General features: G+C 41.0%; 1 protein-coding gene across 10 annotated transcripts in view; it reads right to left on the bottom strand.

Moving 5' to 3' along the window:
• The window catches only part of ST6GAL2 (ST6 beta-galactoside alpha-2,6-sialyltransferase 2), a 181217-nt gene that overhangs the window by 17611 nt on the left and 151387 nt on the right, over positions 1–12219 (bottom strand). For 8 of the 10 annotated variants that reach the window (XM_084504868.1, XM_084504869.1, XM_084504867.1 and 5 more), the window contains 4 exons: positions 9260–10262; positions 4951–5048; positions 1814–1915; positions 454–628 (listed from right to left, as the gene is read on the bottom strand). In XM_084504868.1, the coding sequence (XP_084360994.1) occupies positions 454–628; positions 1814–1915; positions 4951–5048; positions 9260–10205 (1321 nt within the window). In that variant the 5' untranslated portion in view covers positions 10206–10262. Of the gene's footprint in view, positions 1–369; positions 629–1813; positions 1916–4950; positions 5049–9259; positions 10263–12219 lie in introns of those variants that run through there. The other 2 variants (XM_084504870.1, XM_084504863.1) reach the window with 1 other exon arrangement.

Raw genomic sequence — 12219 nt, 5'->3', positions numbered from 1 at the left:
GACCTGTGGAAGGAATACAGTCTAGCCTGTCAGACGTCATCAGTGATATCGTCCTCACTGTATTATCTGCTGTATGCTTTGGTCTGGTGCATCTCTACGCTAAAAAGACAACAAAGAACTTCAGAACTGAGTAGGTTATCACTAGGGAAATTAAATTTGAAACAATTTATATATTAACATAGAAATTAATATCAATAGAGAAATGAATATAATATATGTATGCATTTTAGAAATGTGGTATGTATAGTATGGATGTGAAGAGCAAGAAAGAAGGACATTAATTTCATCCATTGATTAGATAAATATTCATAGTGTGCCTTTTGGCTAGTCATTGTTCCTGTACAGAACAGCAAGAACAAACAACACGTGTACGGACATGATCCTCATGCAGTCTATGTATTTATCTATTTTAATATCTAACATGTCTACTGGACCCATCCTTGATACACGTACCAATAAAACCTGAAGAAGGAGGGTTGGGCTGTATCTTCTCTTTAGTGTTCTCCTGAATGATGTCCCAGAGCTGCCATATAAACTTTGGATGGAGAATATAAAATGGCTGGTTTGGATTCTTCCTGCGATGCTGTACATAGGGAGTGAACAGATTGTAGTCTGGCTTCTTATACCACTGGGAGGAAAAATAAATAAATAAATAAATAAATAAAAAGACCTTATTTTGATCCTATATTATCCAGTGTATTTTGAACACTACATGAAAAATAATGTGAATGAGTTTAATTCAGGTTCTTCAGAATAGAAGCAAAGCAGCCTTGCACCAGTGCACATTTGTCCTAGAAAGCCAGTCCTCAATCTGGGCCAGATCTTTCTCCTTTCTTCAGAGATTCCCAATAAGCAATATAGTGCAGTGGGATGAGCCAACCCCAACTCCCACTCAAAGGCCCATGTTAAACAAGGGGCTCAAAAAGTCTCAACGCAAGACCTGGGCATGGAGGTGAGCCTTTCTCTGAAAGTGTCCTTGTCTTTACTGACAAAGGCAGCAGCACGTGAAACAGCCTGGAGGCAGCGGGTGTAGGAGGTAGGCAGCTCCTGGCATCTGTTGCTAAGGGAGTTGAGCAGAAGAAGGTTTACTTTCTGCTTGCATCCTGCTCAGCTCCCAGCTCCCCCTGCCAAGAACCATCAGATCAACTGGTCCCACTGGAGCTGCAGCACCCGCCAAGGCTGAGGCTCCCGGAGTGACAAGCAGATGGATGTCTGCTGCTCTCAGTGAGGGGGTGAGCAGCAGGACACAGATGGCTGTGGGGGTGTGGACACAAAGGGAAGACTGATAGGGAGGAGGCCTGGCAAGTGGGGAAGGTGCAAAGAGAGATTGCCATTGGGGTGTTGTATTTTGTCTAGGAAGGCAGAGGGGAGGGTGGGGAAAAAAAAAAAAAAAAAAAAAAAGAATGCGGTTCTTCACCTTTCTTGATAAAGCCTCCTTCTGAAATCTAGCAACATTCCTCCTTCACAAATACATGGAAAAATCACTGTTATGTGAAAACAGCAATATTTTTATCAAAAAACAAACAAACAAACAAACAAACAAAAAGAACAACAACAAAAAAACAATCTTTATCATCCATTTATCCTAGCATGTCAGAGCAGATCATTCCAGTACAAGTGCTGGCTACTAAGAAAAGTTTGTAATCAATAAACCATTTTTGACCAATTCATGCATAGTGTTCTCTGCTCTTTAGATAAACATTTTGGAGTTCATTGTGATAAGTGAGAACTAGAAGACTGAAGTACTAGATACATGAATTTTGTCCAGTGTTTTCAGACAAGTTGGGAAGAAGGGATCAAGTAGGCATCTTACCACGTTCAGATTTGCAGAGTAGGGGGCAGGATCCCAGGCTACTAAGATAACATCTTTGTACAAGGAGCTTTCAACAAAGTGATGGTTTGGGTTGGTGAGAATCTGCAAACACACATGTAAAAAAAAAATAAAAATGCACAGAGTTAAAAGCAAATGGGACCCAGAAAAATGGAAAAATCCTTCTCTAAAATGAACAGTCCTCCTCACTCTGCTGTTTGTTCTACCTTAATTCTGATTGATTTTAAGTAACCTCTTTTGTTAAAAAAAAATAATAATAATCACAATAATAAAAAATAAAGAGCTTAGTCATAAACAGCACTCATGACAGTTTTAAGTACCAGTACGCTGAATTACTCTCCATCTGCGAGCAATGTGATGAGACCACTTGAGATGCTGCATAATTGTATATCAATATTACTTTGTGTTCTGGAACATTAAAATGAAAGCTACAGTATTTCACACTGTCTGTAGGATCCTCTTTTTGGACGCAGAGAAACGTTCTTTGAAGTGCTGAGGCCCCCAAGGATGCTCTCGTCTTTGCATTTTTTTTTTCCCTCTGTTTTGGTTGTTTTCTCATTTCAACAGCATTAGGTCTCATGAAGTACCTTCAAAAAGGCAAATTGGACCATAACAGTAAAAGCCTGTATACCTAGAAAAAGAATTCCAGGAACAAGCATGTGATAGTGCTTTTATTTTATTTTAAAGTAACAGTGATAATTGTTCTGCTCTCTTATAACTCTCTCCCACATCTACTGGTACTCTGATCCTCCCACCCTAGGTTTCCCTTTTACTCCTGCTGGTTTCTTGTTTCCCAGACCCTCCATGCTTAACCAGATCTCTCTGATCCCTAGTGCATCCAATCTTGGGAAGGATTGGACCAAATGATTTCACTACTGGTTGAAACAGCATGAATTTGGCTCCAGCTGTTAAACTAATCAACATTCCAGACAAATAAATTCATACTAATTTTCATTTCCCTTTAGGATCCAATGAGCCATATTTGATTATGCATATTTTTCTCCAGAAAAATAATATTGTTGCCATAGCAATATTCTTTCTACCATAAACTTTAAGCTTAATGACTTTCCATCAGCTTTCTACAACAAGAACAGCATTAGTCTTGCTGCCATCAGCATCACTAACTCCATTTCTCAGAACAGATTTTGCCTGAGAATGTAAACTCCTTTCTTGAGACTACAGAGTAAACAGACCAAAAGGTCAAGCTTTTAAAAGCTCAATTCTACAGTTATCATACAAAGGAGCTCTCACTTGCCTTTCAGCAAGCAAGAGTCCTTTAGAGGTGTTGTCCACACAAATTTCGCTCTTAGTGAGCCTGCATTCATATGTATGAGATGAGTTTCCTCTGGAATAACAATGTGTGTTGTGGCTGCACTGGTTTCCTTCACATCCTTTGGGCTTTCATAGCAGCGAACATGAGGGAAGGAGAGGGACACAACAGACTTTTAATCTCCTGAATGCAGGAATTTCCTACAGTAAGGAGAGGAGGGTCGGAAAGCCAGCATGGATTATGCATCTTCAGAATCGGTAAAGCAAGCAACCCTTATCAAGTGACTATGAAGATTTCTCTCCTGGTGGTGGAAAGGCCAGTCTCCCAACAGGAAGCCAGAACCTCCCAGACAGCTTCCAGCCTCTTTGAAGGAGCAGAAAGGTGGTGGGAATACAAATATTTGTGAGGAAGCTGTGTGTGCTGACCTGGCCTGAATTTTAGTCACGCCCTGTGTTTTTTGGGGAGGCTTTGTGGAGAGCAAGTGATGTTCACCACAGAGATCACATGAGCCTCCATTACCACCACAGCAGGAGTGTGGCACAGCAGCTTGGGAACAAGGAGGATCCCACGCAGCAGCAAACGGCTAATTTAGCCGTTTAGTCTCTCTGAATTCACTCAGGAGCTAACAAAGCTCAAATCACTGCCTGGAGGCACTTCTCTTTCTTACAGAGAGCCTAGTGAGACTAGTCAACTAAATGAGGTCTCTAAACCCTCCTCCTTGCCCCAAGATAGGAGTTTAGGCGTGGTCAGCAACCAGGATGTTTCGTCTAGAAGTAAAATCAAGAACAGTTAAGGAAGAAAGAAAAATATTAAAATAAATGACACTGAGATCAATGTTCTCTTATACACTGATTTCACAACTAAAGTCAGATATTTTGGCTTTCTTCCTGTTAGTAAAACAGGAGTCATATTTAACTCACATCATTTCAAAGATCCAGGCTGCCCTGCATTGTCACAAAGAGCTACAAAATAAGTGTGAAGGGAATGGCAGCAAGAAGTATTCTATACGTGGTGGCAAAGAACATGATTTTATGCAGAGAATACACCCACCAAGGATGGACATTTCATAAGCCATCACTAAAAGCAAAAGAAAAAAAAAAAAAAAAAGAAAAAAAAAAAAAAGAACTCATAAGAAAAGCTGCAAATGAAAATTCTGTTTGCCAGGATCAGAGTTCAGGCAATATTTTTTTTTTTTTTTTTCAAAATTAAAAAACTACTCACAGCCATAAGGTGTCACTATAGCTCAATGCATACTTTATTTGTTGACACTCATATGCAGAAAATCCCATTTTCTGTTTCCATACAGATGAACAAACTCATCCCAGGTGTAATATCCAATGGACATAAAAGTTTTTGTTTGTTTGTTTTTTAATAGTTCACTCCAAACTTTTAAAGAACAATGACTTGCCTAAAGTTATACATTAAGACAACTCAGTTCCCATTTCTTTCTCCTTCTAGCAAGGAAATAATTGGGGAACTGGAGAAAATAAGAAGAAAGCTTTGGAATCCCCACAGCTCAGGCTTTGTGAAGATCCCAGAGGTGGTGTGGCAAAGGTCTTTGGTACTTATGACTCTGGCACCTTGCTGAGCCTTTACAGATGTAGGACACATGAGAAATTCTACAAACCAATTCTTTGAGACAAGGATATCAAGTAACTATTGCAATCACTCTACACTGACAGCACACGTAAACATCCCTGTAAGGGAGAACTTTTACCTGCTCTATATGTCATGACGGTTAAATCACTAGCTGTTTCCAGATTACCCAACACTTTCTCAGAGGTTATTAATTTAATGTCATCTCGTACAGAAGTGATGCTGACTTGAATTCACAAAAGGAAGCTCTTACCTGGGAGTTGATGATTCGCATGGTTGTTTTATTTCCAACATCTTTTTCATAGCCACGTGTTGGAGCAGAATTAAATCTTAGAACAGCATCATGAGAATCTGGGAGCATAAATAAGGGGGTAATTTATATTAATTTTATTAGTCATACAGAACGCTAAAATAAAACAAATGAATTAAGCTAATGTAAAACTTGCACATTTTTTCTTATTTTGATATTCTATGGATGAAAAATATTCTACTATAAGTAAACAAAAATCCTCTTGCATCTACCATTACCAACATCCACTGGGGGAAAAAAAAATCATAATCATTTATAAATTCAGCTTTCAATACTCAAAAAAATGGGTATCCAAAATATTGGATAAAAATAATATGAGAAGGTTTGTTCAATTGGTTGCTATCTCTATTTCAAAATTTATGAAGAATTATTACATGCAAAAGTCTGTTAATTGCAAGGGTATCTAAATCAACAATGACGCTCGACTATAAGCCTGAGTTTCACAGTACTGTATAATATTTGAAGCACCTCAGACCACCCCAAGCCCATTAACCAAATTAACTTATTCTCAAGGTCAGTACAAGTCTTAAAGAGTCTGTCTAGGAAGTTAATCCACAAAACTGCTCGCACACAGAAACCTAAGGATCCCTTGGTAGCAAAGATCTAACAGAGCTGAACTGTCAAAGTTTCCCCACAAGCTGTTGACCTCAGAGTCATGCAGAACAGAAAACAGCTATAGGTCAAGTATGGGTCAAGCATAGATACTACGTGCAGTCCTCTGCTGGATGAAAGATAATCACCCACTCGTGCTTCTTTTTAGGGGGTATCAAAGCCCAAAAAGGAGAGAGGGACAGTAAGAAATGATGCCTATTGTCCAGAAATGCACTGTCCTTGTCAATATTCCCCTATCCAGTTCACTTTTATCCCTTCTACAGATTGAAGCAGAGAACATGTTTCAGGCCAAAATGGTCATGTAATGCCTTAATTGCCTATACAGTTATTTATCTCTAGTCACTTCAAATGTGGTTGGCTGTAGCTCAAAAATGGAGTAGGCAGACATTTCCAAAGATAACTAATATGCTTCCATGGAGTTCAGACCTGATCCAATCCAACTCCCATCTTCTGTCCTTTCACACCTTTACTCCACACTTCTTGTACTTTAAAGGAGAAAATACTGTATGACATGAAGTCATCAGTTCAGTCTCTGCCACACTTGCTTGCTTGAACATGTGTCTCAGATAAGAAATTTTGACAAATATCACCAGTGGCTGATAAGGAGTGGAGGCTTCTTCCATGTCCCTGTGCAGGAGCCACATATCTATCCCCAACACCTATCCTTCATCTGCCTAAAAAAAGCCTCTCGATTTTGTGGAAGCTAGAGGACATGAAGTCAATAGAAGGTGCAGCTACCCCACATTTCTGGAGAAGAAAAGGAAAATCAAATGCCCTTCATATTTTAAATTGATAAGCAGATTTCAGATACAAGTTTGAACAAATTTTTGAAAACCTTTTGAGTGTGAGCTGGGAATTTGGTTGGGAAATGTGAATTGCATGCTTCGCAGCTTAATTAAGAGACAGTGCACTGCATTTCCAAATTTTTTTCACTCTGGTTTTCCACATCAAGAGTAAAAGATTTTCCTTTGCCAAAAAATAATAGATTAGGATTCAGTCAAACAGTAACAATAATTACTTTTAAATTAACTAACTTTAATCTTAATGTTTGGAGACAAGCATTCCAAAGTTACAGAGAGTTTGAGGTTTGGTCACAGATCCCTGTTACTTCCTGATGATAACAAACAACTAGGTCTCCCATTAAGTAGCATAATCACAATGAGAGTATTTGTTGAATTTGCATAACTTCCATACTTTCATTAAAAAATAAGTGGGGGCAATCAGTGCAAAAGAACACTTTAGAATTTCTGCCTGCATTTCTAATACGAACACAGAAGAGGGCGCTAAAAGCATAGGAAGAGAAAGGTCCTGTGCTGCTTCTTTCTTAAGCCTTTTTTTCTTTCAGGAGGATAAATAGTAAGAGTCTTTGCTTACAGCAACTTCATCAAGTAAGGCTGTACAGCACATGGCCCAAATCTCACGCGTAGGGTGTTTTTCCCCACTCCGTAATTACACAGACTTCGTGGTGCCTTTGTGGACACCAAAGAGCTTGGCAGGTTGGGCAAGCTGGCTCCAAAGAGCCAAGATGAGCCATCCAAGGTGCCTCTCAGCAGGCAGGCTGCTGGTGGTTTCAACCAACAGCTGTAGTCCTGATGCCAGCTCATTGAGGGGACTGTCTTCTCCTACAGCTGTGCATTCACAGAATAAATAAATAAATAAATAAAAGTGTATCTTACACAATCTCATCTTCCTCTTCCTGCTCAGATTCCTCTCATTTTTTCAGAGAACTAGAGGACAGGTAGAAAGGCAAGGCCGTAAGCTTATCTGCACCACATAACACCTGGACTGCACATGGGAAGATAGCTCCTTCCCCATATGTATAACAATACAAATAGATGCTGGAGCTTCCATTTTCCATATAAAGGCGATGACACTGGAATGACATCTGCAGTACGCTGGCACTTCCATGGAGTAGCAATGGCCAATAAGACCCATCTAGCTGCTGTCAGTCAGCTGGGTCCCTGCAATTCGGGTCCCAGTTCTCTGCTCAGCCAAAAGTACCTCTCCATTGCCTGCACGACACTTCGATCAAATTTTTTTGTGAGTCTTTCTGCCCCACATGCTTTCCTGTAAAACAGGTAGGAGGAGATCTGAAACTTCAGCATAGGCCTTACAAAGTAGAATCTCTTCCCTTTAGGTGGCATCAGAGGAAAATTTCCAATTAAATCTAAAAGCTCTTTTGAAATGAATGGCATAAGCTTTCTGTCCCCTGGGACCTTCTGAGGGAATGGATACACACAGGAGTGTAAGGGCTCCAAATCTCACCCTGGGCTGCACCTGTGCATGCACGTGTCACGATGCACATTGCTATACATAAGTCAGTCACAATGTGTGGGGTTCTCCAATGGTTCTCTGGGTTCTCCAGTACGGCACTAAACTGTACTGGTGTGAACTGGGTGTAGCAGGGAATAACAACAGCAAAAAATAATTTGTTTCAGTCAAGAATTACACACTGGAGAAGGGAGGAACTGTTAAACTATTTTACCCCAGAGACTTCTAGATCAGTAGAGCTTCCTGTGAAACTGAGGGTTACCCTGGTTTGACTTTTGCTGCAGGCCAGAAAGGTACCTGGGTTGTGTTGGAGGCCTATTAGAGCAGATTGATAATTATAGAGGCTCTAATCCCGGAGATTTAAAGGAAATCCATCTGTGTCAAAGAGATGATTGACTATGATGAAGCAGGTATTGGGATATGAGCTGGAAGATGGGAGGATTAACAAAGGCACATCAGAAGGTTTTTATAGAGAGCTGAAGGTGAAAATTCTTTGCTCAAGAAGCAAGCTTGAAACGTACATTTCATCCTTCTTACAATACTGCACAAGTACTACAAAATGAACTACTGAGATGTTAACACAACTCGTAACAGTCATTTTTGAGAAGAAAAAATAAAACTGACCTGGATTAGTTTTATGGCTCCACAATCCTCTTATGAACAGCTATCACAGAACTCTCAACTTCGGGGAATTCTGTGTAACATTGACATCTTAGCACCATCTCACTGACTCAGTGCAGCAATGGAAAAACAATGGGAGGAGATGCTCAAACTCATTTAAATTCACACTTGTAAAAGAGGTCAGGGGACTTAACCTTGGAGCATGAAGCTACTTACTCAGGGATCTATATTCTATATGCCTGTGAACTCTAAACATGCAGAAGATTAAGATGATGCTCTACTGCTTCTTGGCACGGAGACAAAGTTTAGCCTGGGACAGTAATGTTACAAGCAGTTTCTCTACGAGTCACCCCAAAATATGGACAGGTACAACACAGCTTTTTGGAATAAAACCTGACTATGCCTCTAATCTGCTGAAGCAATAAACACACTTTGCAGAAAAATGCCAAATATGGCAGATCTGTTGAAACTAGTATCTTTTTTATACTACAAACTCTAATATGCTAAGAAGGCATCGTTGTTTTCTTCAAATCAAGTTATGACTTCAGGCCAGATTTGCCTTTCAGTTATATTGCTCTGAAAGGGAACAGCTTCAGTGAGGTCTGTAAGTTCACACTCACATAACGCTGATGAGAGAATAACCAGACCCTTTACAGACCTACACTTGAGAAGAATGAATCCTTTGAAAGACAAACATGAATATGCACGTGTACATACATATGCACATGAAGAGGTACATTTCACCCACCTATTTCATCCCCTAGAGAGGAGTTCAGTATTGCACCAGCAGACATAACTACAGCACAACTCCCAAAGCCATGTGTATACAATTTGCCCAGTGGAATTTGGGGAACGTGCTTCTCCCATCCAAGAGTGGAGAAGGGAGCCTCCTTGCCATCTATTGTTTTCACATTCACCCTTTCTTTTAGCTCACAGAAAAGCTGGTCGCCTGTTAACTTAGAGTTTCGTTTCCCTTTGAACCGCACCCCATGCTTATTAGTGCTCAAATAATCTTTCATCGCCTTCTGCAGTCGAGGGTTTAGCATCTTGGAAGAGACATCCCCTTTCCAAAGCTTGTAAAGAAAGGATTTCGACATTGTGGAATACAGCCCATCCCAGTCATCAGATTCATCAAGCATCTGGCTTCTCCTGTGCTTTGCGCTCCTTCTCCTCATTCTTCTCTGATTGCCCCAGTTGTTCTGCAAAATATTTTCTTTCAGATTATCCTCATCGGCTGAGATGAATTTTGCTATCTCTTGAAGGTTGCTGTGTGACCGAGGCTGACCAGCAGCAAATAAATAATCATCATTCACTTGGTAGAAAGCACTTTTTGATTTTCTTCCTAATTGGGATGGAAAATACTCATCTTCACTTCTAAAGGTATCTTCCAAATCAGTCCATTTCTTAATACTTCCAGTCCCTGATTTAAATGTACCTAAAAGGTCTTCATTAAGTAGTACCTCATTCCCATCGATGGTTTCAGAGAATGATGGATCATGTATGGCTCCCATTATGACTCTCTGCTTGCCCTGTAGGGGCAGAAGCCTCTTAGTTTCAATATAAGAAAAAGAACTGGGAACGGGCTCAGCTGTATTGCTATCTGTAAAATAGATGAAGATCACCAGAAAAAGCAGACCCCACGCAAAGATCCCAAACAGCATGAGTTGTTTCCATTGCTTCAAGTTCGGTTTCATGGCAGTGCCTTTACCAGCTCCTCTGTGCCTTGAAGTATTGGTGAAGGAAAATGAAACCTGGAAAGAACATCAAATATTAATCAGGAATGGTTCTAAAAATAGATACTATTCAGAAATATCTTAAGAGGCTTTGATAGGAGCTGCAGAATTAATCTCTAAGCTGTAGCACGGTGCATTCAGAAGCAGAAACAAACTCTGGAGCCTGCAGACACTGTAGGAGTGACACGCTTTGGCTGTAACCACACAGTGACAGCTGCTAGCTACAAAAGAAGCTGGTGGCCAGTTTCTACAGTAACACTGGATCCTGCCTTCAGGGAGATCATGTGCCTGCCTGCTTCAGCTGTACAGAGCGTACCATTATGAGAGCAAAAGCAAAACCCATGTCTGTCTGTATGCAGTAGGGAGAATATCAGCTGCTTCTCTTTTACCATTAAAAGTCCTTGCGCAGTGAGACTGCGAGCAAGACAGCCTGTGCTCAAAGGCACCAAGTAGACAGCACAAGCTCATCTGGACAGTCCTCCTCTGCCCAAATCCCTGATGAGACAGTGCTCTGTGGATATCAACAAGTGGCAACAGGGGGAGAGCATCATGCTGGCAGGTCAGGGAGGAGTCTTTTGTTTTCCTTATCTGATATGAACTGACACAGCCTCAGTGGCCAAATCACTTGCTGGGGAGCACAATCCAGGATCAGACCTGAATAAGAGGTCTGTTCAGATGCTCTGCTTGGATGCTGCACATGCCCTGAGGTGACACGAAGTAGTTCTGCACATTAAGGCATGAGGAGTTTGTGTTTTCCAAAAAGGGTGACAACTGGCACAGCCAAGTAAATACATGCCTTTAGGGTAACGATGGATATTTACATAAGGAGGGAATGGGGGAGGAATGTTAGTCCTAGACTTGAAATCTGTGCTCTACTAATACCTGGGAATTTTGGACAGCTTGTGTATTAATGGAGGGACACATTGTCCAAACCAAAATGAAGTCTGACTGAAGGGGCTTTTTTCCAATGAAAATACACTAACACATTGCTGGGCCATCACGCACACCATGCCCTTACAAAAACCTAATTGTGTCATTAGTTGGTGTGGACTTTGGTAGAAAAGTCAGCTGAAGAAAGTCCAGCCCTCCCTTAGCACAAGACTTATCATTCACCTCCCAACACCATACTAATCTTCAGCCTAAGTCAACACTGCAGCGTAACTAACTCCAGGTACTATTTAGTGACAGATCACTCACTTGATCTGGATTAAAAATAAGCCCCTTTTTCTGGAGTTCTGTTCCTAACCCCATTTGCTTCAATAATCACTTAACCATGGCACTTTAAAGCCCCAGGTGTGGTCAGAAAAGAGGAAATGGAGCAGAGGCAGGCTATGATTTCACTAGCAGCCTGTGCCACAGGAGCCTGCATCCCACCAAACCACATCTGAACACCATACAGCTTACACACCTCTGATAACACACTGGCTAGTTAAACCTGATGGTCAGGAGGGACCAAATAGTCGCCAGACACTATTATTTGAGTATGTCAAAGCTGAGTGCCAAGCTTAGAACAAAGCTGCAGCTGAGGCTGTTTTCACATTAAAAGGAAGCCAGCAGTACCACTGGTCCAAGACACTCTCCTTACCCCTGCTCTTTGCATCTACCAGCTTGTGTAACACATCTGTCTACTGAGCTGGCATATTATAAACTGGACCGTTCGTCCTGATACACTGATACCACAGGGGTAGGGATGTGGAGGAATGTGTGTTAAAGGTTGCTTTTTTTATTTTTTAAACTGGGTCAGTCCCTTTATCCATTTCAGCCTAGTGACACACACACAGTTGTTCCAGCACAGATGAAAAGATCGCCTACCACAATGCAGAGGCGAGAACAAACCGCAGGTGCTATGAGCCAGGATACTTCAGACAAGCGTTTCTGCTGACCCCCCTGGAATGCGAGGCCACAGCATCACATTTCTAAACATGGGCTATTTTAATACTCTAAGCAAAGCCTAGAACAATAAATAAATAAATAA

This window comes from Aythya ferina, assembly GCF_964211825.1.
Source record: "Aythya ferina genome assembly, chromosome: 1".
NCBI lineage: Eukaryota > Metazoa > Chordata > Aves > Anseriformes > Anatidae > Aythya > Aythya ferina.
Note: the sequence above shows the minus strand (reverse complement) of the source record. Positions and strands in the feature narration are given on the sequence as shown.